The sequence below is a fragment of the Spodoptera frugiperda genome, chromosome 13 (genome assembly GCF_023101765.2).
Source record: "Spodoptera frugiperda isolate SF20-4 chromosome 13, AGI-APGP_CSIRO_Sfru_2.0, whole genome shotgun sequence".
NCBI classification, from domain to species: Eukaryota; Metazoa; Arthropoda; class Insecta; order Lepidoptera; family Noctuidae; genus Spodoptera; species Spodoptera frugiperda.
The window spans coordinates 9,639,637-9,666,826 of NC_064224.1; the positions used below are offsets into that span (position 1 = coordinate 9,639,637).

Sequence of the window (27,190 nt, forward strand, 5' to 3'; positions counted from 1 at the left end):
CCCCTTTCCTGACGGCAGATCAATAAGATTTTTGGTAGGTACACTCTTATTTTTGATGACATTAAAACTGTTTAACATAAAAGTATATTTTTTGCCATAATAATGCCACACTTTGCACGATTGTATGTTATTTAGCCCCATGTAACAGGAGGTGAAACTATTGCCATATACTGGACACAATTCCAGACTCCGTGCTACTACTGAGAAATTTTCGAAAAAAGTAATAAAGTAGGCATGGGTATTATGCTACCTTGTGCTTAAAAAACTATTTTCATTATAGACCCTTTATTTGTCAAAAATCCCCGAAAATCATGAAAAGCCGAGCTAATTACACAGAGCCATTGCACACAGCATTTAAAAAACCAATAGCTGAAAAAGAAAATCACAGTTGCATAGAGTTGCATAGAGCGCTGAATTCAAAGGCGGCGGCAACATTAAAGAGAGGATTTTACAAAGAGCCGGCTACTGGCCGCCTCTTACACCGAACTGATTGTCAAGTCTTTGACTGCCAATAGAAAACTGTTGAAGGCATATCCTCCGCTAACGTCGGTCACTGGTGACTACCACGGCGTTCAATGTGTTAAATGTATTAATTTCCACTTGCATGTTGTTATAGTAGTAATTCTTGTTCTAAGTTAGGAAATGAATTCGATTGTGGAAAAGCTATGCTTCGACACGAATGGGCAAGCTCGACTGGAGTAATACCACAGCTTCACAGAAAACCAACGTAAAACAACGCCTGCGTTGGGTGAGTGAGGTAACCGTAGGTCCACAAAAGTGGTCATTCCACTAAAGTTAAGCCATAAGTGACCAATAAATAAAGGCATCTTCTCGCACGGAGAAGATTTGAGCATTAATCACTACGCTACCTCAACGCGTGTTGGCGATTTCCATTAGAAATTATAAGCCTAGGTTTCCTCGATGTTTTCCTTCACCGTTATTCATTGGTATTTAAATATACTTAAAAAATACATCTAACTCAGAAATAGCGAAATTTGTACTTGCCGTTATTAGGTTTTAATAGATTAACAAAAAAAACATAATTATTATAACAATATTATGTTTGACTGGTATAAATGAATTGTATTACCCGTTACAGTTCGGTGTGAGTGCGCTCGCATTGTGAATGAAAACGGTCGGCGTGTGAATGAATACAGGATCTGTCATCTTAGTGTCTGCTGCTGTGCAGATACGGAATATTTTGTATTTAGGTTCGATTCCCGATGCTTCCAAACCTTTTTTATTGATTATGAGTTTTTGAGCACGTTATTTGGTAAATGATGGGGCAGAAACTATGTATACAGCTTAAGTTATAAAATTTATTTTATTTATTTATTTATTTATTTATTTATTTTAGGCTTTTCAACAATAAGTACGCTATTACATTATAATTTGTACATTAATAACTTACGTCTAAGCGCCTCATCACTTAAAGAAAAGCACAGCATGCACTATCTTATGCGCAAATAATAACCTAACCAAATTAAATGATTAATTAAAATTATTAAATTAAATTTGATTACAATACGATGCATTAATATAATTAATAAAAAATAATATAAAAACTATTGCAATAAATTATATAAAAAATACATTTATAATTACTCAAATTTGATTGTGATATGTTATAATAAAATTAAAATAATAAAATTCAAAAATATAATGATGTAAATTAAACTTAAATTAAAATTACAATTAAAATTATAATTTGTTATTTATGTTACAACTAGCTTTTACTAGCGGCTTCCCGCGTTCCCGTGTCATAAAATACGCTATCACCCAAATCAGCTCATACCCTGTCTGTATACCAAATTTAATCAAAATCCGTTCAGTAGTTTCATCGTGATTGACGGATAAACATCCAAACAAAAAAACTTTCACAATTATAATATTAGTGTGACAAACTATTGGTCTTGGATAACGAAACTATAAATTACGTACGGTACGTGGTGTCGAGAAGGTTTTAATGTCTACCGAACAATTATTTGGCCATTACGATAATAGAACTTAATATTTTATGGCTTGACGCTCAGCATGCCAAAAATAATACTCATATCTAACTAGTCGAGTTGGAAGTCAATATTATGTTCAGCAGTGGACGTGTTGTAACTGATATTTAATGAGGATGATTATACATTGATTATACATTATGTATAATGTAACTAAGTAAATTTAAAAAATAAAATTAAAATTAGTATTATATTTTTCGGCTTACTGACGTAACTATTTGACGAGGACCTCGACGAGTTTCAAGACATGCAAAAGACAAGAGACATGCAGACGACGCGGTTACTGTCGCGCTGCTACTACAGTCGCCGCGTCGTGTGTCGCGGAATGATCCTCATGGATATGAGTCTCTAGCATCGCTTAAAACTAGTCGAGTTCCTCGTCAAATAGTTACGTGAGTGAGCCGATAACATAATAATTAATTTAGTATGTCTTACGAGAGGAAATGTTGAAAAGTGGGTGTAAATTGTACAGTAGCATTATGTGCCGTAATGTGCAACTCTGCCTATCCCTTCGGGGACAAAAGGTGTCGCGTCTTAAGAAAGTCATAATATAAAAATAAAATTACCTACATTTTTAACCAATTTAAAAACACAATACAAAATTTTAAACCTTTTCTATTATTCCTTACATCACCGTTTAAATCCAAGAAACTTTAAAACAGGAATTGTTAACAATACATTTTATTGTCGTGCAATACAAACGTTTATTTCAGTCTGGCAACAATACAACTTGTTGGCGAGTGTTGGCAACACAGCTTAACTTTAGGAGCTAAGTGTTGCCAGTGATATTTAGTAAAGAGCTTTTATGTAGGGATAAGAGCTTTATGGGAAGCTTATAGTATTGAAACTGTGAGAATAGATGTCACCTTTCCACCATAGAAGTGATAAATAATAGTATTACTGTTGAACTATAATAGTAGCAATTGTATGGTGCAACAATAGTTGTGAGAAACGCACCTGCAAATCATAAAGACTTCAGTTAAGCTCACGACTTATATGGTTTTCAACTTTGCACTGTGATGTCCATTTAATATTTTTGTATAATACATGTATTTCTTCCTTTCTTTAGGAAGGACTTTAATCTTTAACAGTTTTCTGTCAATAGAAAACTAAACTAAATCCCCCGCTAACGTCGGTCACCGATGTCTTTCATGGCATGTAATGTGTCATCATTAAAATAATTGTATTATATCTAACTTTCAAACTTAAAAATATGTACTTCTTACTCACTTAACTGGCTCGAGGCTCATATGAGCTGAAACTAGTCGAGTTCCTCACCAAATAGTTACGTATGTAAGTATAATAATTATTATACATTCCTGTAATTGCAATTTCTCCAAGAACTAAAATTAATTAAGATGTTGAATAAACTCTAACTTGTTTTAAGAAAATAAGCCTTAATACAATGGCATATGAGTAAAATAGGCTCCTTTGTTTACACCTAATAAGCTAAACTTTTTCAGAGTTATTTCACGGAGTCGTAAAGCAAACAATTTTGTATGACATATTCTGTTGGTAGTAAAACACGTAATGTCTGAAGGTGAAGGAAACCAAGGTTAAATGGAGGTGAACACGGGCTCGTGATGACAACCAAAGTTTTAATAGGGTACCCTTGAATATTTTTGAAAAAACGTCATATTTCTAGACTGCTTCTCCCTTCAAATACTTAGATTGGAAAGTCAATTTTATATAATTATTTTTTGGACACACTTTACTACTTTTCTACAGTTATATTTTTATTATATATTTTTTAATAATTTTACACAATGTCCTCGAGAAAATCATCAGCTGTTACACACAATGAAATGGTGAGTTTCGTTGAAATTTAAAATGGTTACCGATGAACACAAGTGACATTAAGGTGGTATTGTCATGAAAATTCCAAACACATCTAGTTGGTTACAAAGTCACTCATAATTTATACATAGTTTACGAATTTTTAAGTTGTATTATATAATTATAGTTTTAATAATGGACGTGGTACCACAGTATGAAGTTCAGAGCATCGATTACGATATGTCTAAAAAAATGGAAGACGAACACTTAAGGCTTCAGAGACAGGTAAAAGGTTCATCAAGTGTTTCCTGAAAAATACAACTCGAGTGTCTTCAAGCCACTAGTGAACAGGTTGAAAACAGCAGCAAACAGCAACCCTTTGTGGATCACACAAAGAGAGACAGTCGCACGAAGCGCTTCGCTTCAAGCTTCCTTGTGCGAACTGCTAGGGAGTGGAATTCTTTGCCGGAGTCTGTGTTTCCTGATGGGTATAACCTGGGTATCTTCAAAGCACGAGTGAATAGGTTGCTTATGGGCAGACATGCTCCATCGTAGACTGCATCAGGCTAGACAGCGGCCAAACAAAAGTTGCTTCGTGCGGAAATCCAGTGCAGCCATTTGTCCAGACACCGCGGCGATCAAGCAGCCAGATTAGCAGCAGATTCATGTGGCCAGTCCGAAAGTGCATAACCCGTCATCAACAATACGGTGCTAAAATGGAATAAAAGACTACAACTCCTATAGACAGCAGATAATATCCCCGGTTAACAAACTGTAAATTTCAATCGCTAGCATCTAATAAATCCTATTCGTCCACTAGGTCCGACTGATCCAGGTGGATCGTCAGCACCGCACCATGGGGGTGCACCCGCAGTTCCGAAGACAGGACATGCTCATGCAGACCTTGAAGAAGGAATACCGGAACCTTTGCAAAGACCTTAAGGTGATAAAAGAGAAGTATTAAATAGCTATTACACTCACTTTTTACCAGTTCAGTTCCATATTGTAAGGAGAAGTTTTTTAACTCATTTAACATATTACAATGCTTTTCCGCTGCGGACTGCCTAGCGGGTTACCGGGGCTCCAGTTCGAAAAGCAGGAGTAGGAACGGGGTGGTTTTTAGTCAGTAAGAGTCTGACACTCCCTCTCGCCTCGGCCAAGGCGAGAGAAGTAATTGGATGAATTTCCCCCTCAAAAAAAAAGGGTGCTTTTCCACCAGAGACTTGCTATGCCACAATGCATTTGACTTCCACCAATCATATTTATTGGTACATATAGTTTAGCTAAGTCCGTTTCCACCAGCTTTTTTATATGGAAAGATGCGTGCAATGGATACGTGCTACATTTCTTGTGGAAAAGCACCGTAATAAATATATCAGCGTGCATCTTCATGTTAATATACTTAAACATAAACTTGCCTTCTCAGATAGCCAGATCTGGTGCTCACAAGAAGAAAGATAAGAAGATGAAAATAGAACTACGGAAGTCTTTGCTGCTCCGAATAGAAACGCAGCAGGAGTGTGATGGTAAGCACAAACATGACAAATGCTTTAAATGTTTCCTAAAGCAGATTAGTTTATACTAAAAATAACATTGCCAATCGTTCTTCGTCTAATTTTCTTATTGAAAAAAGTTATAATGGCAAAGAAAGCAATATTTTTTTGAGAAACAATGAAACTATTAAATTAATTTTATAATGATAAATTTCAAAATACACATTGCTTATTTATCGTTTAATCCTAATAAAAATCAAATCATGCATATTTTAATAATAAAAATCTTTACTGCTACGAGCTACGCAGTGCTACGAACACTAGCTACGAGCTACGTCGTAGCTGACGTCATTGCTACGCGGTCGTAGTACATTGATCGGCTACACACCCCCAAAGTGATAAGTGGGGAAAAATGGTGCAACAGCAATTGTTTTTCATTAGCACTTTAAATTGTGAAACTTATCGTTAACTGAAGAAGAGTACACAAGAATTTATGTTTGTCATAACAGTAAAACACTTTAAATTAGGTGTGTGAAAGTATCATCTACAAAAAAGAATTTTAGAATTCTAAAAACTCAATAATATTTTGATCCATATATTAAATCGTAATCCACTAACTCAGTAGTCGTATTTGTGATCACACCATCTCAGAAACAAACTCTTAAGTCCTCTTTTAAGTTTTTAAATAGCGGTCAAGATACACAAAAATATTTAATTTCAGCCCACGTATCCATGACGCAGCAATACAAGGGTTTGATACAGAAAAACTACAAGGAGACTATGAATCTTAGAAAACTGGCGAGCGCTACACAGGGAAAGGTAAATATAGAGTAAAACAAGATAATAATAATAAGAAGCATTAATGTAGAGACTGATTAAGGTCGCACGGTAGTTGTGGATGCAGGTCGCTTCCAACCGGGCTATCTAAGAGCTTTACCCAGTTCAGCAGTGACGTCATATGGATGATATGATGATGATGATGTGGCGACTCTTTCTTTTAGGCACACCCACCAGTCTATTTGATTGTCAAAATAGCATCATAACTTTTAATCTGTTAAAGGACATAACTTACTTAACCAATACTAATACTAATACTAATTACTTACCACTCCAATCCAGCAATTAACTTATCATACAATTTGTTTATCAGTGCCATTGCCATTATTTATCAGTGGCGTTATAGGTCCCATGTATTAAATAGGAGGAGAGCCACTAGGTACATTTCCAAACTTCACTGGTATTTCGAAAAAACAAAAAGAAAGTAACTAAAAATCACGGTTTACACACGCTAATTTATGGAGAAAAGCTCTACTAATTTCGAGTTAGAGAGGGACTCTTCATCATGAGCAGCGTTCGCATTTAAACCGTGAGTTTTAGTTAATTTAGTATGTCTCACGGTAGTTATAATGCTAAACTAAAGAAATTGCCCCAACGTAAGAGTTTTACCCACTCAGTGCATGATCCTGAATTAATATTTTTTTCTTTTTTTTATTTGAGACAATTTATTTATTATTGGAAACTCAACAGCTTGATAGCAGCATAATGACATTAATAATGGAAAACAAGATTATTCTCATTATCTCCAGATAGAAGAACGCCGCTGGCAGAGCGAGTACCGGCTGATGGCTGCGGAGAACAAGCTGGAGGCTGCCAAGATGCGGTTCAACGCCGTGCAGTACGAGAACAAGAAGATCCGAGAGGAGATCGAGCATATGTTGCGAGACCGGTACTGCTTTACTTGAGATCGTATCGTATCATTACGTCTTTTATCACCGAAGTGATAGGCAGAGATGACCATAATGCCACTGTACAATGTATAACCACTTTTCACCATTTGTCTTATAAGTCCCATGTAATAAGGGGTGAACCTATTGTCATATACTAGACAGACTCCGTGCTACTTCTGAGAAATTTTCGAAAAATGCCCAACTATACTTTGCCTGACCCGTGCGTCTCTCTGTGTCTCCTCGAAAGCCTCTATTCGACCAAAGATACAATTTTTACTTGAGTATGCGCCAAAAACCAGTTCTTCTTGTAATGGAAATAGACAGATGTGTATTTATAACACAGTCCACTTTAACTCATGATTCACACACTTGATTTACTGCTGCGGCTATTTTGACTTTATTATAATCAATATCCCATCAAAAACATCCTGTAAAAAACCCAAGTCTCGCAGCTCAGTCTTTCTACCGTCAAAAGTTGTGAGATCCATGTAATACCAAGTCGGTTAATCTATTTAGTGTCTACTTGAAGGACCTTCTGTCTTAAGTTATTACATAAGTTATTATCATGCCAATATTAAAAATATTTAACGTTTTAAACAAATAGATCGACTTGGACATCGCTTGATTTGATTATTAGTATGTATCACACTACACAGCACGACGGGCCAGCGACCAACAGGAACGAGAGTTTCAATCGCGTGAGGCGCGAGAGACTAAAGAATCTAATATAATATTGTAATATTCATTTTGTTTTCATGCGATGTCCAAGTCGATCTATTTGTTTAAAACGTTAAATATTTTTAATATTGGCATGATAATAACTTATGTAATAACTTAAGACAGAAGGTCCTTCTAGTAGACACTAAATAGATTAACCGACTTGGTATTACATGGATCTCACAACTTTTGACGGTAGAAAGACTGAGCTGCGAGACTTGGGTTTTTTACAGGATGTTTTTGATGGGATCTCACTTCTTTTTGTAGAGCCTTTCTTTTTGATACCATTAAATTTATAACCACCACCAACCACCAACTGCATAAATAACTTTGTAATCCCATATATTTATATGGGATTACAAAGTTATTGATGCAGTTGGTGTATTTGGAAAACTGGACCGAAATTACAAAATATTTAAGTTTTCCCATGATTAAGACACTAAACTCTATATGTATTCCAAATATGAAGCTTCTAAGTCTGCTAGAAGTGCCTTGGACTTTTGATGATCGGTGAGTCAGTGAGTGACAAAATTTAGAAACTTTAACAAGTTGTCATTCTTAAACTACTGGTTCAAATTGACTGAAATTTTAAATATTCCGTGTTTATACAATGCCGGATTAGTTACTGAAGATTCAGGTTTCTTGCTTTATCCACAACCGAATTATATGGAGTCGAAAAAGGCCCGAATTGCTTCGAGAAAAGGATGGTACGGCCGTGCCGCTTTTTTTTTGCTCGACTTGGCGGGCACTGCCGTGCCCCCAGATAAGTCGGTACCACAAAAATCTAAAATCTACTGTATTGATTTGCTCAGTCTTACTTACGACCTTATGCGTTGATAATTTACAAAACTCTTACTACTGAAAGAAAAGTGAGTTTGAACAGTGAGTGGCTGCTCAACAACCTGTTGTGTAGACAATGTAACAAACTCACTGTTTATCAAAAGAAACACATGATATTCATGAAAATCACACTTAACTAACATCATCTCCACAGCGCCCTCTTCAACCAATCGTGGGACAAGATGCTGGCAGCGCTGAGCAAGGGCAAGAAGTTCCTGTACGACCTGTTCGAGTCCTCGACGCTGGCGTACGACCAGCGGGACGAGTGGTGCACCAAGCTCCGGACCATGCAGGAGAAGGGCAAGATTGATCAGATGTTGCAAGTTCAGGTATCATATGGCGTCATATATGCTTTGGTTACTTGTTGTGGTTTGCAGAAGTGCACGTTTTACTATTAATGTTACGAACTTACAATGTAATAGAAGCTTTCGTAAGCGATGGTATATTTTCGAACTCTACAGTGCAGTGTTATGTTCTAAGTTCTTAATAACAATATTTTATAGTTTTTTTATCATAAATACCTGTCATGAAACATACTAAATTAATTTGGAATTACGGTAACTCACGTACATTAATGGAGAAAAGCTCTACTAGTTTCGAGTCACAGAAGGACTCTTCATCATGAGCAAGGTAAGCTGCGCGACGTCGACTCGAAACTAGTAGAGCTTTTCTCCATTAATGTACGTGAGTAAACCGTTATTTCTAATTAATTGAATAATGTTTAGTAAATTCAATTATCCATAAAACGAAATAGTCAGTATTTAGTAATAGGTTCATCGTTATTACAATACTCAAATATGAGTAATAGTTGAAAAAAAAGAATTATTTACAGTTAAAATATGCATTACACCTACCCATCAGGGACCAATGCACTGACATTTTGTCGCAACAACAACTTGATAAATGAACTGAAGTATACTTGATATACTTTTTATACATATATGTTTTATTTTGACTTCCACACTGAATTGTTTTTGGTAAAAACAAACAATGCAAACAAAAAGGGGTTTCGGGTCTCTTTGGGGGACAAAAAAGATGGATAGCAACGGTAGGGTTCACGCTATTATATAGAGGGATGGTTAGGGTCGTTAAATCTAGCTGATATATGATTTTTGGTATTTAATGAAGAAGATAATTAATATTATAGAAAAATAGTCTATAACTATTGCGATACGACACCACTCTTAAGTTGCTTTTCGACCAGAGATGTGCTATGTAGATGTAATAGCTAAGCTATGAGGCTATGTAACCGTTTTCACTGATACTAAGCTATATAGCTATGCGAGTAAGATGCGCAGCTCGAGTATGCAATGTGTCGATAGTAACGAAGCCATCCATAGAAAACAGTTTGGATGTTTGGATGTTTGTCTGTCAATCACGCTGAAACTACTGAACAGATTTTGATGAAATTTGGTATACAGACAGGGTATGAATTATTGTTAGAACTTATGACGGGATATTTACCATGTTTATTCACTTTAGTGAGTTTCCGATATTTAGGCACTGTAGCAAGCGCCAAAAAAAAAAGGATATGAGTTGACTTAGGTGATAGGACTTTTTAACCCACTTGAACGCGTGTGAAGAAGCTGGCAGAAGCTAGTTATACATATTTTAAAGTCTAACAAACCTCGACTCAGGAATTGATCTTAACACCTCATGATCGACGTAAGTGCTAGCGTGACTAAAACCAATGAAGCAGTCATAAGTTTAACACTTAACGCTCCCCATGAGATAACTGAAGTTGAACCGTTGTTAAAGACGGTTGCATCATTTAAACTTACAACTTCATGTCACTTGTGGTTACCTAAGTGGCGACCGAAACTTGATCGTCTATTTAGTATTACATTTCATTTTCTTTCAATTATTGACTCACTTTTATTATGTACTGGATACACATACTTTAGTTGGAATGAATGGAATTCCTTGCCCGGAGTCTGTGTTTCCTATAAAATATAACTTGGGTGTCTTCAAGTCCCGAGTGAACAGGTTGCTCTTAGGTAGGCGTGCTCCATCGTCGGCCACATCATCGCTTACCACCAGGTGAGATGTGGCCAAGTGCTAGCTAATGCTCACGACTTCTCTTGTATGGACTACGGAATCGCTTTTTGACTAACAAGAGTAGCCTAAGTTACTCCTTAGTGCATCAGCTACTTGCCAATAAAGGCCCATCAAAATCGGTACAGTAATTTTTCAGAGATTAGCCAGAACCAACAGATAGACAAAGATGCAGACAAGTATTATAAAAAAATATTTTGGTATGCACGTATGTTCATATTCATGTACGGTAGTAAAAAGCGGTTATTTCAATATTTCAAACAAACACTCCAGTTACATTTATTACTCTAACTCGGTAATATTATTTGTACCTATTATAATAAATATTTTCAGTTTAAAAAATACTCTCAGAACTATTCTTTAAACAAACAAATACAAAAAAGAAGAAAAAAAGAAAAAATATCTCACCAACAATTCACTGATGTACTAACTAAAATGTAATTTTGTAGGAAATGCGAGACCTAATAAAAGCCTACGACCATGAGATGAAAATATACCAGTTTCTGGCCACGAAAGGTATGACAAGAATCAACAAGAAACAGGAGATGAGAGAAGAACAACAGAGAAGATTAGCGGAAGAGGAACACAAGAGACAGTACCAGTACCACATCCAACTTCTGGATGATATTTCTGTGAGTTGTATTCTGTTACTAAAGTAAATGCTAGTTTTGATGAACTTTAGTCTTTGAATGAAGAATAATGAGTAAAGTTTTATGTATTGGAGAGCCATGCTTCGGCGCGAATGGGCCGGCTCGACTGGAGTGATACAACGGCCTCACAGAAAACCGACGTGAAACAATGCTTGCGTTGTGATTTGTTGTGTGAGTGAGGTTATCGAAGGTCCAATTACCCCCTTTCCCAATCCCCGATTCCCCAACAACCGTTAAATTCTTAACCCCCAAAAGGCCGGCAACGCACTTGTAACGCTACTGGTATTTCGGGTGTCCATGGGCGGCGGCGATTACTTACCATCAGGTGATGAACCGTTTACCGGCTTATACTATAAAAAATATACTACAATTCTGTATTCTTCCAAGGACTACACTGGAGAGAACAGCACTCGCAAGATACTGGACTTATTCCGTAAGAAGGAGCAGGAGAACTTCTCCGTATACGTGATGCTGACAGAGTATTGCGCTGAGAACGAGGTGCTGCGCCGCGACTTAAAGGCTATCAGGCAAGAAGTCAGTGAGTATCTTTACTCTGAAGTTCTGTAGTGCAACTGCTGCACTCTTCTTTAATGATTACTTAAAGCAGGTGCGAATGAACTAACCAATCAAAGCGCCGAACGCGCTCTCGTTTCGTTTTCATTCAACGTAAACCAAACTCGTACTAAGGGTATAGATTTCTTCTCTCTCTCTCACACTCTCTCTCTCTCTCTCTCTCTCTCTCTCTTGTAGTCTCTTGTAATAAGTCCTTTTTGATAATAAAGTAGAATCATTCTTCAATAGTAAGCATTTTGGGGATTCAAACTTGAGATCCTTTGCTCGACAACACTACAGCTGTTTAATCAGACACTTATAATAAAAGTAAAAATACATTCTTCTTAACCTCCAGATGACCGTCGAGAGTGGATTGAACAGAAAGAGAACAGACAGGACAGTAAATTAGAAAATCTGCGCATTCTTCTAGCAGAACAGCAGACAAGGATAGAAACTTTGAGAAAGAAGAATGAGGAAAAGAGCCAACTGATACATGACGTCATGGTTAAAATCAATGACATGTTCACGTGAGTAGGAGATTGTTTTTGTGAGTATGAGATATGAATGGTGAAAAGTGCAACTTGAGTTCTTCATTCTAAGCCAAGATGATTGACCGAACCCAACACCTTTCCTTAAAAGGCCGGCAACGCACTTATAACTGCGCCGGTGTTGCGGGTTGTCCATATGCGATTATTATTTACCTTCTATTCGTTTGCCTCCTTATCACATAAAAATCTATATAATTAATGGAGAAAAGGTCTACCAGTTTTCCTCTCTAAAGCTCTACTAGTGTTCAGTAGGCTGCGCGACGTCGACGATGAAAGTCCCTCTGTGACTCGAAACTGGTAGAGTTTTTCTCTATTACACGGTATTAAAAATCACGGTTTACGTAAACGTGAGTAAACCGTGTTTTTTAGTTAATTTAGTATGTCTCACGATATTTGTTATAGACATACAAAAAATTAAGCACATGGCCAAATCAATCAAATGAAAACAAAATACTTTTTATTGCATTGCATTGAAAACTCAAACCAATTACTTTTACCAACAAAACTACCCAATTACACTAAATAAAATTCACACAAGCGCCAATACCTATACAATACACACGACTAGTACATACACACATACAATTAGACCTGGCATAGCTGTATAATTAATCGCTCAGTAATGATAGTTTGGGAATGGCGGGCTTAACGCCAGTTTGATGGTAATGACACACACGTCACGGCACGACACGACACGTCACTGTTGACGTGACGTCAGCCTGCTATTAACATATAGATTTGTACAGGAGTTTGTGTGTGTGTGTGTGTGTTATGTTGTATGTTAAATAAAAGTTGAGAAAGAAGGACTATGTTATATTCCTTATAATATTGTAGTCTGGGAAATATTCTGAACCGATTATTTAGTCAATTTAAGGTTGGGAGGAGTGTCTCCCAAGGAGTTTCTCTGAAGGATCAAATCCGTAACGAGGTGATCGGACAGAGAACTAAAGTTACCGACATAGGTCAATGGATTAGCAAGCTGAAATGGCAGTAGGCCGGTCACATTAGTCGAAGAACCGATGACTGTTGGGGTAAACGTGTTCTAGAGTGGAGATCGCTTGTAGGGCGTCTTCCAGGCGCCTTCTAGTTGGAGTGACGATATCCACTAGCCACCTTAATGGCTGGTAGTGGTTGGATGCTTAGAGCTGAAGATCGAGCTCAGTGGCGTGCCGTTGGAGAGGCCTAAATCCAGGAATGGACGAGAACAGGCTGATGATGATTATTTAGCTCCTGTCCCAATTCATCATCATCATCGACAGCCCGTGATAGACTAGCTGCCACTACTGGACAGTTATTCTACTTAAGAGGGTTCACCATAATTTCTTTACTTTGCACAGTTGGTGTAGTGGCTGCCGTGCACTGACACTCCCTCTCGCCTCGCCCAAGGCGGAAGAAGCCATTGGATGATCTTCCCCCTTAAAAAAAAGGACTTCTGACCTAAAATCCTTGCTGACAGTTACGTTTTAGTCCACCTATCAACTGCATCTAATCAGATTAGGAACCTAGATTATAGTGCTTAACACTAACCTCGTGAAGATGTTTAGGATATAGAGACATAATACTATATATACATACATACACATATATACGTATATAGAGCTATAACAATTTGAACTGAGTTTATAGGTAGCGCATTAACTGATAAACGGTTTGAGTGGAAACATACGAGGAAGCATTTTGGACTGGCATGTTAAAGTAATGTTTAAATGTTCCTAATATTTAAATCTATTGAGGGGCCAATTTCAATCGACAAATTATTTTTACTAGTGGTCGCCTAGTGGTTGAAATTCAACCATATACGATTTAATTTACAATACCACTTAACATACGTTCAAGGATAATTTTTATTTAACTCAAACTCAAACAAACTCTTTTATAAAACTCTATTCATATGAGACGTCAATATCATCGCAATGTCTATCGATTTTGACGTTTTTTCAAATACGATCAGAAACTATGCATGTGTGTGTAATGTTTTATTTATTGATTTAATGTACTTTATAAGCATTATTTTTGAAAAATATTAGCGTTCCGCACTTCTCCTACACATAAACTATAAGTGTACCAAATTTTATGCTCCTACGTCCGCGCAATTTTCGTAAAAAGCGGTCCAAAGTTTTTGCATCACGTATTAATATATAGTTTACCGGGTTTCTGGCTCGAAAAGCAGGAGTAGGAACGGGGTAGCTTTTAGCCAGTAAGAGACTGATACTCTCTCTCGCCTCACCTAAGGCCAGAGAAGACATTGGTTGATTTTACCCCCTCAAAACAAAATTTTTACTGCGATAACCATTTTAAATGCGCATACTTTATGAATATAAATTAGGTATACAAAGAGGATTTGATCCATTTGCCTTTTTTGTGCGTAGGCGACTAAAGTTTACAACAACCTTACTGAAGCTGACCGTGCAAACTTTTAACGGAGAAACTGTTATTTATTTATGTTTTAATTGAACTGAATGGTTTGACTTTGATTTTATACGATATCCTTAATAGTAATTTAATATGATATAGAAACATAATATATTTTACATATCTTCTCAAAAAAAATACCATTTGACTTAAACTTAGAATATCCATAATTTAACATCCAACCTAGATACTAAACCCAAAACGTTTCACCAGTCGTCCCATCTCAAAATATACCTCCATATATCTCCAAACTATAAATCAAACAGTTAACGGTACCAGTAGTAGCAGAGAGTGTATTTCTCTATTATAAAGTAGTCGCGATCAATTTTATAAACGGCACTACTCCAATCGATTGCTCCGATACTTAGAAACGTTTAGAGATGAATAAAATCGTATTTTGTCACGAATATTTTGAGAGTAATGTCGGTAGTAAGATTTATATTGAAATGGATTGTGGAATTGGTTTAGGATTCCTGTATATTATAGTGCATAGTTACTACTGCAAGTAGACTGTATAAATAAATGTTTAGAAATATATAATTATGTGAATCAAGCACACAACTCTGAAATAGTTAGACAAGTTTCGATAGTTCTCATTTTATTGTTAAATAAGTAAAACTATCGGGAACCTTAGGAGAATTAGTTATACGATACAATTATCTTGTCGGTAGAGGGCGCCTAGACGGACATATAGCGACTAGATTGCCGATATATTAAAAAAGGGCCAAACTAAAAGTAGGTACTTTTAACGAGCATGCTTGAAAAGACTGATGACTGTTGTTGAAGCGAAAGAGGTATGTCAGATTTGTAGCAATTGGCGATCCATTCCCTACCCCCATGGGAGACAGGTGTGCAATTATGTATGTATAACAAGATAATTGGCTACCCTGATGGTCAAACAAATAAAAAAATAAATAGTTTTTCGTTAATCTTTAGTTAATCGTAACACTTTAGTTAATCGTAAATATTATATATCTGTGGAGGCTTGTCATTAGCAACTTAATTATATATTTTTGTTACCTATTCTGTTATTAGTCTGTAAGCCTTCTTAAAATGAATAAAATAAAATAAATAACTAGCTTCTACCTATGTGTTATTCCAGACCTTAACCAATCTCTGTCCTAAATTTCATCCAGATCCCTTCAGCTGCTTTGTCGACGTCAAATACTTTCGCTTTTATAATATTAGTAAGATAAAAGACGTATTTTAAGTAAGGTTTGCTAACAGATCTGTCTTAAACACATAAATATCTTGAACATATTTAAGGCCTCTTACCATCCCACTACATTACACAAACTCAAATAGACTGTCCAAAATATGGCTTGATGGAGTCTACGATCCAAACACAGGTTCATTAGAGGAGGCCAGTTATACTGCGTGTAGCGGCGGACGATGCAATTTCAAATTAATTGGATTAGCCGACATTGTCGCTAGTAATGGATATGAAGCCAAATACATATACATGTGGGTAATGGATTTATTGATGGACGCTTTAAGTGATATCTGTGTGGTGCAATGGTTTAAGATGATTGTTGTTAAGATTTTTTGTTAATTCTATTTGTGCTATATATTAGTTGACCGCCTCATTTGGTCGAGTGGTCGCAAGCGCGACTGCCGGATAAGAGGTCTCGGGATTGATTCCCGGGACGGGCAAAATATTACTGGGCGAAGCTACGGACTACCGTCCAGAGCTGCAGGTTACCTAGCAGGATTACCGGGGCTCCAGTTCAAAAAGCAAGAGAAGGTGATTTTTAGTCATTAAGTCTGACACTCCCTCTCGCCTCGTCCAAGGCGGAAGAAGTCATTGGATGATTTTACATCCTCAAATAAAAACTGGTTTTAATTATTATGTTATCGGCTTATTATATTGACAAGGAACTCGACTAGTTTCAAGCCATGCTAGAGGCTCATATTCATGAGCAGCATTCCGCGACATACGACGCGGCGATTGTCACGCTGCTACTCTGATTTAATATAGTATGTCTCACGAAAGTTACAATAAAATTAAAGCTGGTTTTGTTTCCAGGATGTTAGACTGCAGCTTGGAGCCGTTCCAGAACCTGCTGGGAGACAAGCATCCCTCCGTCCACCAGTTCCAGCTGACGCTGCAGCTCATCACAGAGAAGATTAAGACCTACAAGGAATATATCTATTATTATGTAAGATTCAGTTTATTTGCAAAAGATGTGCATTGCCACTACATAGTACAAAACAAAGTCGCTTTCTCTATCCCTAAGCGCCTTTGTACGCTTAAATCTTTAAAACTACGCAACGGATTTTAATGCGTTTTTTTAAATGTATAGAGTAATTCCAAAGGAAAGTTTATATGTATTAACACATGCATAACATATCACCATTTCACCCATGCAAATCTGGGGCGGGTCGCTTGTTAAATGTCAAGTTAATACATAAAATATTATCATTATTTAAAATATACTACTGCTGTACAGAAGATTCACCCAAAACTGCTTAAAATATTGGTTTTTCCAGGAGCACTGCTTAAAGAAGAGTGAGAAGTCCGGCACCTCCCGCCTGAGGAAGTATACATTGAGGGAGGAACCTCCCGTCATATTCAAAGCGATACCCATCAGTACACTGGTGCCGGGTGATCCGTGCCCATCGTGAGTAAAACTACACATATCATAGCACGATAAACGGTTTTTCTTCGTTTGTTTATCTTCTTTACATAACACTATTATAGAAAAACGCCTTTAATTCCTCCTCAATGCGGGGTGGCGATATATAACTTATAATTAGTCATTTTAAACCCAAGGTTTCCTCACGATGCTGTCCTTCACAGTTTATCAGTGGTGTCTACATAATCTTAGAAATTACATATGACTAGGAAAAAGTCACATTGGTACTTGCCGTTAGTAGGTTTTGAACCTGCACTATCATGCATGAGAAACTAGAGAACGATTCCCGTGCTAAGAGAGAATTTACGAAAACCGAAAGTAATTTAATAATACTTTGCTCGATCCAAAACTCCAATCCTTGACTGTCCTTTACATCTAATTTAATTTTCTTTTCCCCAGTTGTGTAGAAGCTCGCTGGCTTTCCCGCATATTTGACGGCACAGAACTCCCCTTCGACATGAGCATGGCCCTCCAGGCCCTCAAGGAACTATCCTCCGACCCCGCCTACGTGAGGAGTGACAGAGTCCACACTATAACGGAGTGCATAGTCCCCCGCAGTAGAGCGTTGCTCGCTAGACGATACGTTAACCACTGAAAATTGAACTCTCGCACATTGCAATACAATTTATTTACGTTTGGTGTTGTATTTTGTACTATATATTTTGTGTTAAGAATTGTGTATATTGATTAATCATATGGTTGGTGTTTTATTTTATTTAACTAAGTAGAATCTAGAATATATTCAGATAGTACATTGCATAGCGTCATTACGTGCAGTAAGGTGCACCTCTGCCTACCCCTTTGGGGATAAAAGGCGTGACGTTGTGTGTATGTGTATTCAGATAAGTTGAGTGTCGGGATGTTTCAAACCGACTTGACACTTGAGAGATGTAGCTTCGTTGTGCATTTTCTATCGCCTATCGCCTCCTATCTCCCACGGGGAGTGTTCTGAGGAATGGTTTGGTCTGATACCTACCACGTATTCGCCATCAACCTACAGGACAGCACTTCCATCCCCATATATGGTTGAAAGGCCACAACTGTGCGTTTCTCTAGAAACTTTCTGCCTCGCACAGCAAAACTGTGGAATGAGCTGTCGTCGGCGGTATTTTCGCACCGATACGACCTTCAAACCTTCAAGAAAAAAGTATATTATTTTATAAGAACCCTGAAGAAGGCCTGCAACGCACCTGTGGCTCCTCTGGTGTTGCGGGTGTCCATGGGCGGCGCTGATCGCTTACCATCAGGTGATCCGTCTGCTCGTTTGCCCCCGCCCTATTGCATAAACAAAACCTTCGGGGATAAAAGACGTGATGATACTTTTGCTCATTCAGGATGGTAATCTAAGTATTTCTTTACTCATCTAATAACTTTAGAATACAAAATTATACTCTTTCAGACGGTCCACACTCTCTTATATCCTACTACATTAACAAAACCGCACTTGAAAGCTAGCATCTACACATGAAATTGTTTAATAATTAATTCGCATATGGCTCAGTGGTTAAAAGTTCAGTAAAAAACGCATTAGCTGGCTGCACTTTGCAAATATCCTGAAGCTTGTTCCCACAGATAAAAAAAATATGCTCACACCGGAAGTGAAGCCGGTTCTTCCTGTTCCCGGATGTGACGCAGCACTGCGGCTTCTGCCAAGTTTTTGTGTTTCAAAAAATAGTTTTCTTTATCCTCGTTCTAAGTTCTCTAGGGTAAAGATAGATCGATGATTTATTAAGTAGAGATGTTGATATTTTATTTAGAACTTGATGTGATTTCCACAAAGATTTGGTTATAAAAAATATATCGTATGTTTATTCCAGAAAATTGACTTACCAATGATAAATTGTGATTAAAATGTTTTCATGGAGTAAAAGGCAAACGAACAGAGGTATCACCTGATCATCAAACATTCTAAATTAGATGAATATGAGTCTCGGTCCTCCCGTTTTGATTTGAGAAAATAGTAGAGCTTTTATAGTTTACGAAGGTTAGTCGTAGGCAGTTATGTTTTAATTAATTTGTATCTTTTTTTTTAATAAACATTGCCCCACACTAGAATTTTCTCCTGTATCGTGGGTGCTTTTACAAACATACAATTTCACATACACATGACAACCAGACCCGATACAACAATTTGTTGATCAAATAAAGAGTTGCTCCGTGCGGGAATCGAACCGTTAACTAATCCAAATATTAATTGTATTGTAACTTTAGCAGCGCGACAATTGTCGCGTCGTGTGTCGCGGAATGCTGCTCATGAATATGAGCCTCTAGCATGGCTTGAAACTAGTCGAGTATCTCGTCAAACAGTTACGTAAGACGATAACATAATAATTAATTCACGAAACTAAGCTGTAGGTAGTTATTTTTTTATTAATTTGTATCTTATGTTATGAGAAGTAACTAATCCAGATATTCCTACAAAATCGCTATCAGAACCTACTAGAATTAAACCAGCGGACATCTACTGCCTAATAAAGTATCAGGAACCAATAAGTCGCGGCCACAGACCACATACATCACAGAGGCGACCTTCACCTTGCCGGCACTAAATTACCTACATGCGCAATATCCTGCACTTTATATACTAACCGAGTGTTTGAAGGACGGCTCCTGACATTGACTTGTCTAAGGTTTCCTTAAGGAGATTTAATTGAGCTGTAGATATATCTAATCTTGTTGACTTCTCATGTCCTGGGTGAAACGAGAGAGAGTGCGATTACTTATTGCTATAGCAGCCTTGATACCAAACTTTTATTATCAGAAACTATTTTCAATTTATTCCATAATATTTTGAGTGACCCAGGAATCCAACAATTTATAATTTTTTTGAGGGGGATAATTCATCCAATGACTTCTCCCACCTTGAGTGAGGCAAGAGGGAGTGTCAAACTCTTACTGATTATAAACCACCCCGTTCCTACTCCAGCTTTGAGCTGGAGCCCCAATAACCCGTAGTCAGCAGCTCCAGATGGACATGATGGACCGCGCGGAACGCAACTCGCCATAAGCACAAGTCTAATTCTGGCCAGGCGGCGAGCTACTCTTGCTCGCCGTCCGCAGACCCGCACCAGCGGTGGCATCTTTCTGGACTTCAGAATTAAATTAGAATACTATAAGTCAGATGAGCTTCTGATCAGTACACTAATAAGATCTATGAGCACGGTATTAAAGGTTTATGAAACCTCAATAATAAATTAGTAGTAAGTATAACATAAAAGTCAGTCGTCGTGGAAGGCCCAGAAGGAGATGGTGCGACGAACTTAACACCTACGATAAGGATTGGAAGGAGGGAAGATAAGTCTTTGCAATGGGACGATAATGGCTAAAAATAAAATAGATTTTAAATAAAATAATTTTACAAAATACCACAGCGTTAATTTTATTTCAGACTCTTACTGACTGAATACCACTTAATTCCTACTCCTGCTCTTCGAGCCGGAGCCCCATTGAACCTCTGGGTAACAGTCTGCAGTAGAAAGCGTCTGCAGGAACCCAACCGTAACACCCCTTTCTTTAGCAATGGCGTTGACTAGATCCACTGCATACTACTGCTTCAAGCAATAATGTCCAGATACAAATGAGATATAAAACAGTGTTCCCTGAAAACTGTGAACATAATTACAATACTTCATAACTTTGACTTTCAGAATTAAAACCCGCTGTATAACTTTACCCGGAGTGAGCAAGGACAAACACCCTGTGTAAATAATGTTATTTACCATCAACATTTCCCTGCTCGGCTCTTAATGGGTTTAACGCTTTATTTTTAATTGTTTTACGAATATAATAATAGATATGGTAGAATATTTTTATTTAAGCGTAACTCCATACTTTTGTTTTTCTTCTGTGTTGTGGTTGCGTTTACAAACATACAATTTCATATGCACATTGCACCCAGACTCAAGAACTACGACGAATGAAATCTAGTGCAAAAATTGAATCGGCCACTACGCCTATCGTGCAATCAATTAGTAACAGCTTTTTAATGGGATCGATGGAAATACGGGCTCACAGATCACCTAATAGTAAGTAATCGGTGCCGCTATTGACACCCGCAACAACAGAGGAGTTAGTTTAAGTTTGCTTTACGTTTAATGAAATCGAAACGAGAGTGCGTTCGGCGCTCTGATTGACCGGCTCTAATGAACTAACCAATGAAAGAAACGCGCTCTCGTTTCGGTTTCGTTGGATGTAAAGCAAACTCGTACTAAGGTTACAGTTTGCAATTTGAAAGTAAATGTGAAAATGTGATGTCAAATTTTTATTCCAAACAGTAATTCTTTGCCGCCATTTTCGTCACTTTAAAAATAGAACATCTGTCTGTTATTTTTACCCGACTGCGCCAGAAGGAGGGTTATGTTTTTCGAGAGTATGTATGTTTTTCTATTTATAGCCAGTTATTAAGTGTTATTAGCATCTATTTGATCATTTCGTTTTCGTTCGACGTAAAGCAAACTCATACTGTGCTATAGTCTGCAACAAGACTGCAGTATCTCAACGACTTTACTATAAAAGTTTCATACATTCTAATTACAAAATTGTATAAAACTTAAGATGGCGGCGTTCCGGTCAACGGTTAACTATTTTAAAATTAGTTCTTTGATAGCGAAGCTGAAGGCGTTAAATTATTTAATAGCTATAAAAAATCTATTCCAATTTCTTTTTTAAGTTTTGTTTATGTTACGAGGAAGAGTTTTAAGAGACAAAACTATGCGCTAATGCTAAAGTAATTGTCATAACATTTTAACTGTGGGCTCGCCGTGCTTCGGCACGAATGGGCCGGCTCGACCGGAGTGGTACCACGGCCTGACAGGAAACCGACGTGAAAATGCTTGCGTTGTGTTTCGTTATATGAATGAGGTTACCGGCCGGCAACGCACTTGTAGCTCCTGGAGTTTCAAGTGTCCATGGGCTACGGCGATTGCTTACCATCAGGTGATCCGTCTGCATGTTTACCAGTTTATACCATGATAAAAACTTTACCTGATCAAATCAAAATCAAACCCTAACTTTATTACATTAAAGTCTAACTTCCCCCAAAAATGGCTGCCAAATATAAGTAAAACTGTATATTTAAGTAATTAATATCTGCAAAGTTTCAACTCCAGTGTTAATGTAACAAGTATTTCAGGAACGGAATCGTTTTGAACAAATTGAATATAGCAATGTACTCCGTAATTACTTGGCTCAACTTTTCTATACAAATCCTTATTATTTGAACTGCTAATGTCTCGTTCATTGCGTTGTGGATTCAATTTCCATGATAAGAAATAATCGTCACATTAGGATAGTTCTTCAGTTAACTTGAATTAAAAGCTAGCACAATAACTAGTAATAATACGACATCTGAATGTGATATTTTGTTCGTTATTAACTTTTATTAGCTTCTGTCAACGCCTTCACCGGCTTTATCATGATATTCAAATCCCTTCAGTAGTTTTTGAATTCTTTGCCGGAGTCTGTGTTTCCTGATTGGTATAACCTGGGTGTATTCAAAGCCCGAGAGAATAGGTTGCTCATGTGCAGACACGCTCCATCGTAGGCCGCATCATCACTTAGCACCAGGCGAGATAGCGGCCAAAGATCGATCCACCAAATATATCTGTGGTGTCAAGGTAAAAGGGGATAAGTCATAAATTTTGAAAAATGAGTTAATGACACAGTTGGATAAAAAAAATGAATTAGTTTTACGGTAAAGAGGAGATAAGTCAATTTAAATTACGGTAAAAAGGAGATAAGTCAATTTAAATTGACTTATCTCCTTTTTACCTAAAACTAATTCATTTTTTTTATCCAACTGTGTCATTAACTCATTTTTCAAAATTTATGACTTATCCCCTTTTACCTTGACACCACAGATATAAAAAACAATTGTTTTAGCGATTTACTCATATTCAAATTCATTTATTTACTTCAGAACATATTGATCCATATTGTGTTAGTAAAATCTTAACCTAATGTTAGTACATACAAAACAATATATTTTTAAATTTGAGTACTTTGGATGACATTCACACATCCATACATCCTTTATAACGTTCGTATTTACTCGTATAAGATTGGGACATCATACTTATAATATGCTCTAAAAATCGGTATCCAAAATGATGACCAATTATATGACAATAAACTCGTCCCCATTACAAATGGAACTATAAAAACAACTGTCGACGAAAACTGGATTTTACTATAAGTATTAAAATGTGAATATAAAAAGAACGTTAACAATGATTTTACTGTGGAAGTGTCAGTCTTTGGAACAATTAAACTGGGGGGGAGAATACTTTATTGATTTTTACCTCGAACTTTAAAGGAAGAAGTTTTTAAGCTTTAAACACAGATATACTAAAGGGTATGTATTATAGTTTTGGTTTATTGTTATAGATGTGTTAAAAACGTAGAAGGATGCTCTCCTAGAAGGAACTCCATAATAGTAGTGAATTTAAATACATGAATCGGTAGGTGAAATTTTATTGATTGTTCCTAGGTGCATTTCGCCAGATTAGATACCGCCATGAATACCCTAACTGCACGGTTATAAACTCTGTGCCAATAATAAGAAAAGGTTGGCACGATGGCTGGCTAGCTGGGTGCCGTGCAACGTGTAACGGGTTCGATTCCCGCACGAACCAACTCTTTGTTCACAAATTGTTATTTTAGATCTGGGTGTGATGTGTATGTGAACTTTATATCACGGGCGGGCACGCAGGCGAAACCGCTTGCAGAAGCTAGTATCCTATACTTTTTCACAAGAACGTGCAAGTTTGTCACATTCTACAATAACCTAATACCTTATCCAGTTTCCCTAGCTCCTCGCTTCAAAGCATGATTACGATTTAGCCTTTGAGGGGCGCCTTAATTGAATGTTAGACATTATTGCGAATTGATGATGATTGAAAATGTATTCTATCTTCCTCATCTTACCTTTTGAAAGGCCTAAGAATCTTTGCTTAAAGGATCCATGGCGATATTAGGCGGCGAATAGATTAATTTATTCGTTTTCCACGAAAGATTTTGCGGGTAAAGTCGGGGTGCGTTGGTACGTAATCGTTTGGTTTTATCTATATTTTCTATCTTTGTTTGATGGAGTAGAGTAACAGTTGAGAAGCTTCTGGCTAAGTTACATACTGCTTTTAATTTGATTACGGTTAATCAGTGGAGAAATAGCGAGTCAACACACATACAGTCAGAGCGTAGTTTCCATTTATAAAAAATCAATCCTAGTAGTACCGCGACAGTCGCCGCATCGTGCGTCACGAAATGCTGCTCTGGTGTTTCGGGTGTCTATGGGCAGTACTGATCGCTTACCATCAGGTAACCACCACCGAGTATACGTATATTCCAAACTGTCTTTGTTTTGAGAATTATGTGGAGGACTAGCTGTTAATGTTGTTTCGCTTGCGTGCAGAAAAAGAACAAGTGATATCTACATAAAAAATGTTTTTGTTAAACGGTTTTAATGAGCTCTATCTTTCCAATCACGCCCGATATCGTCTGATATTTATAATGGAGATAGCTATGGAAAAAAGTAGATCACATTGTATTGTGTTTGCACTATCCAACGGATGACTATTGGGGAATGCTGTCAGCATTAAGTCCTCCATATGCAATTGTATAAAAGTCATTGATCAGTTAATCATCAGGAAAAGGAGTAAAATTCAAATTACTAAAGACCCAAACAAACGGGGCAAGCTGTTTGTAAAAAGTATCCTATACCTGTTCACAATTTTCATATCACAACGCAAGCGTTGTTTCACGTGTTTTTCGTGAAACGATTCCTCTCTGGTCGAATATGGTTATATCCAGTCGTTTGCCTCCTATACTATACCTCCAGTGTGGCTTGAAACTAGTCGAGTTCCTCGTCAAACAGTTACATGAATAAACAGCAAAAGTTTTTACACTTATAAGCATAATTTGGAGTGCTTAGACAAGAATAATCTTAGAAAATACATAAATTATTTGCGTGATTCATATACAAACAATGCTGTAATAGTCGTTAGATGCCAATCAACGTACAAGAAAACCTTAGAAGATTTAGTCCGTGACCTAAAACTAACACGTTAGACCAATGAGCTACATAATTTACTCACTCAAACAATCATTTATTGTCTCCTAAAAGTGCCCCAGATAATAGACTCGCTAAGAAAGAATATCATCGGGATAACTTTGGAACGCTGTGTTAAAGTGTCAGAGTAGAAAACTGGTAGAAATGAGGACTTAAAAAGTAATTTTTCAGTAACATCACACGCCTTTGTGTTATTATATCTATAAGGATAATAATCTGACTTTTCATCTAATGGTCTTTACTAAGACTTGTTGAAAAATAGGACAATATTGCCGCGTGAGTAAGCCATACTTCGACACGAATGGGCTGATTCGACCAGAGAGGAATCGTGGTCTCACGAAAAACGAACGTAAAACAACGCTTGCGTTGTGTTAGATATGGCTGAAATTATGAACAAGTATTGGATACTTTTCACTAAACAGTTTTATTTAGCTTGCCCCTTTTATTCGTTTAGGTCTTTAGTAATTTGAATTTCACCCCTTTCTTAACGACAGATTGACTCTTGCTTTTCCTGACGACAGATTTACTGATCGTGATGACTTTTATACAATTGCATAAGGAGGACTTAATGCTGACAGCATTCCCCAATAGTCATCCGTTGGATAGTGCAAACACAATACAATGTGATCTACTTTTTTCCATAGCTATCTCCATTATAAATATCAGACGATATCGGGCGTGATTGGAAAGATAGAGCTCATTAAAACCGTTTAACAAAAACATTTTTTATGTAGATATCACTTGTTCTTTTTCTGCACGCAAGCGAAACAACGGTAACAGCTAGTCCTCCACATAATTCTCAAAACAAAGACAGTTAGTAAAATATCAAATCGAAACATCTACATCGGAGCTCGTTTCGGCACAAATAGGACATTTAATATTTTTTAATGACACTTTTATGAAACAAACTTCGTTACTTGGAGACTTCAAACCTACGGAGGAAGAAAGTTCAGTGATTTTAACTTGAAGTTTTTGACTTCAAGTATTTTGAGTATCGCTTTAATTGCCTTTGTCGTTCAATGTTTACGATTAAAAAACTTTCGCCTCTTAAGGTCTAATGAGATTCCCTTTGTTTCTGCAATTGTTTGTATGGGTACCTTCGGATTGAAACACTTAAGAAATGGACTGTAATTCCGAGACAAAGAATGTGTTGTCTTTGTTGGTTTTTTTTTGTTTTGTATCTAGCTTATGTGTGTGTGTGTGTTTTTGTAACGTTCATTAGATTATAGTTTTTTTTGTTCAGTATTTTGTCTGAGTAAAACATATCATAGTGGTAATTAAATAGTAGGCAGATATTGATTCTATGGGTACTATCATTTTTCACCGGGCACAAATCCTATTGACTGCACGGTTGGTGTGGTGGCTGGGCTAGCTGCAACGTGGCAAGACTTCGATTCCCGCACGGAACGAATCTTGTTTTTTTTTTATGGAACACCGCCGGCAAACGAGCAGACATAATATCGCAATCGGTGGTTGGTAAGCAATCGCCGCCGTCTATGGACACCTGAAACACCAGTGGGGTTACAGGTGCGTTGCTATACTTTTTGAGGTTAGGAATTTAAAGGCTGTTGGGGAATCGAGGATTAGGAAGGGGTATAACTGGGCCTCCGGTAATCTCACTCACACAACGAAACACAACGTAAGCATCGTCACGTCGGTTTTCTGTGATGCCGTGGTATCACTCCGGTCGAGCCGGCCCATTCGTGCCGA

General features: G+C 37.2%; 1 protein-coding gene across 2 annotated transcripts; it reads left to right on the plus strand.

Moving 5' to 3' along the window:
- The first annotated feature begins 3,664 nt into the window (after positions 1–3,664).
- On the plus strand, positions 3,665–18,111 carry LOC118270457 (trichohyalin). 2 transcript variants are annotated; one of them, XM_050697973.1, is made up of 12 exons: positions 3,665–3,817; positions 4,606–4,728; positions 5,212–5,311; positions 6,000–6,097; positions 6,865–7,004; positions 8,717–8,891; positions 11,067–11,249; positions 11,655–11,805; positions 12,175–12,346; positions 16,806–16,938; positions 17,270–17,400; positions 17,815–18,111. In XM_050697973.1, exons 1-12 carry the CDS (start codon positions 3,776–3,778, stop codon positions 18,008–18,010), a joined length of 1,644 nt encoding a protein of 547 aa, XP_050553930.1. In that variant the 5' UTR covers positions 3,665–3,775; the 3' UTR covers positions 18,011–18,111. The 2 variants fall into 2 exon arrangements, with proteins under 2 accessions (XP_050553930.1, XP_035441941.2); XM_035586048.2 differs by lacking the exon at positions 3,665–3,817 and adding an exon at positions 3,902–4,070.
- Positions 18,112–27,190: the final 9,079 nt, after the last annotated feature.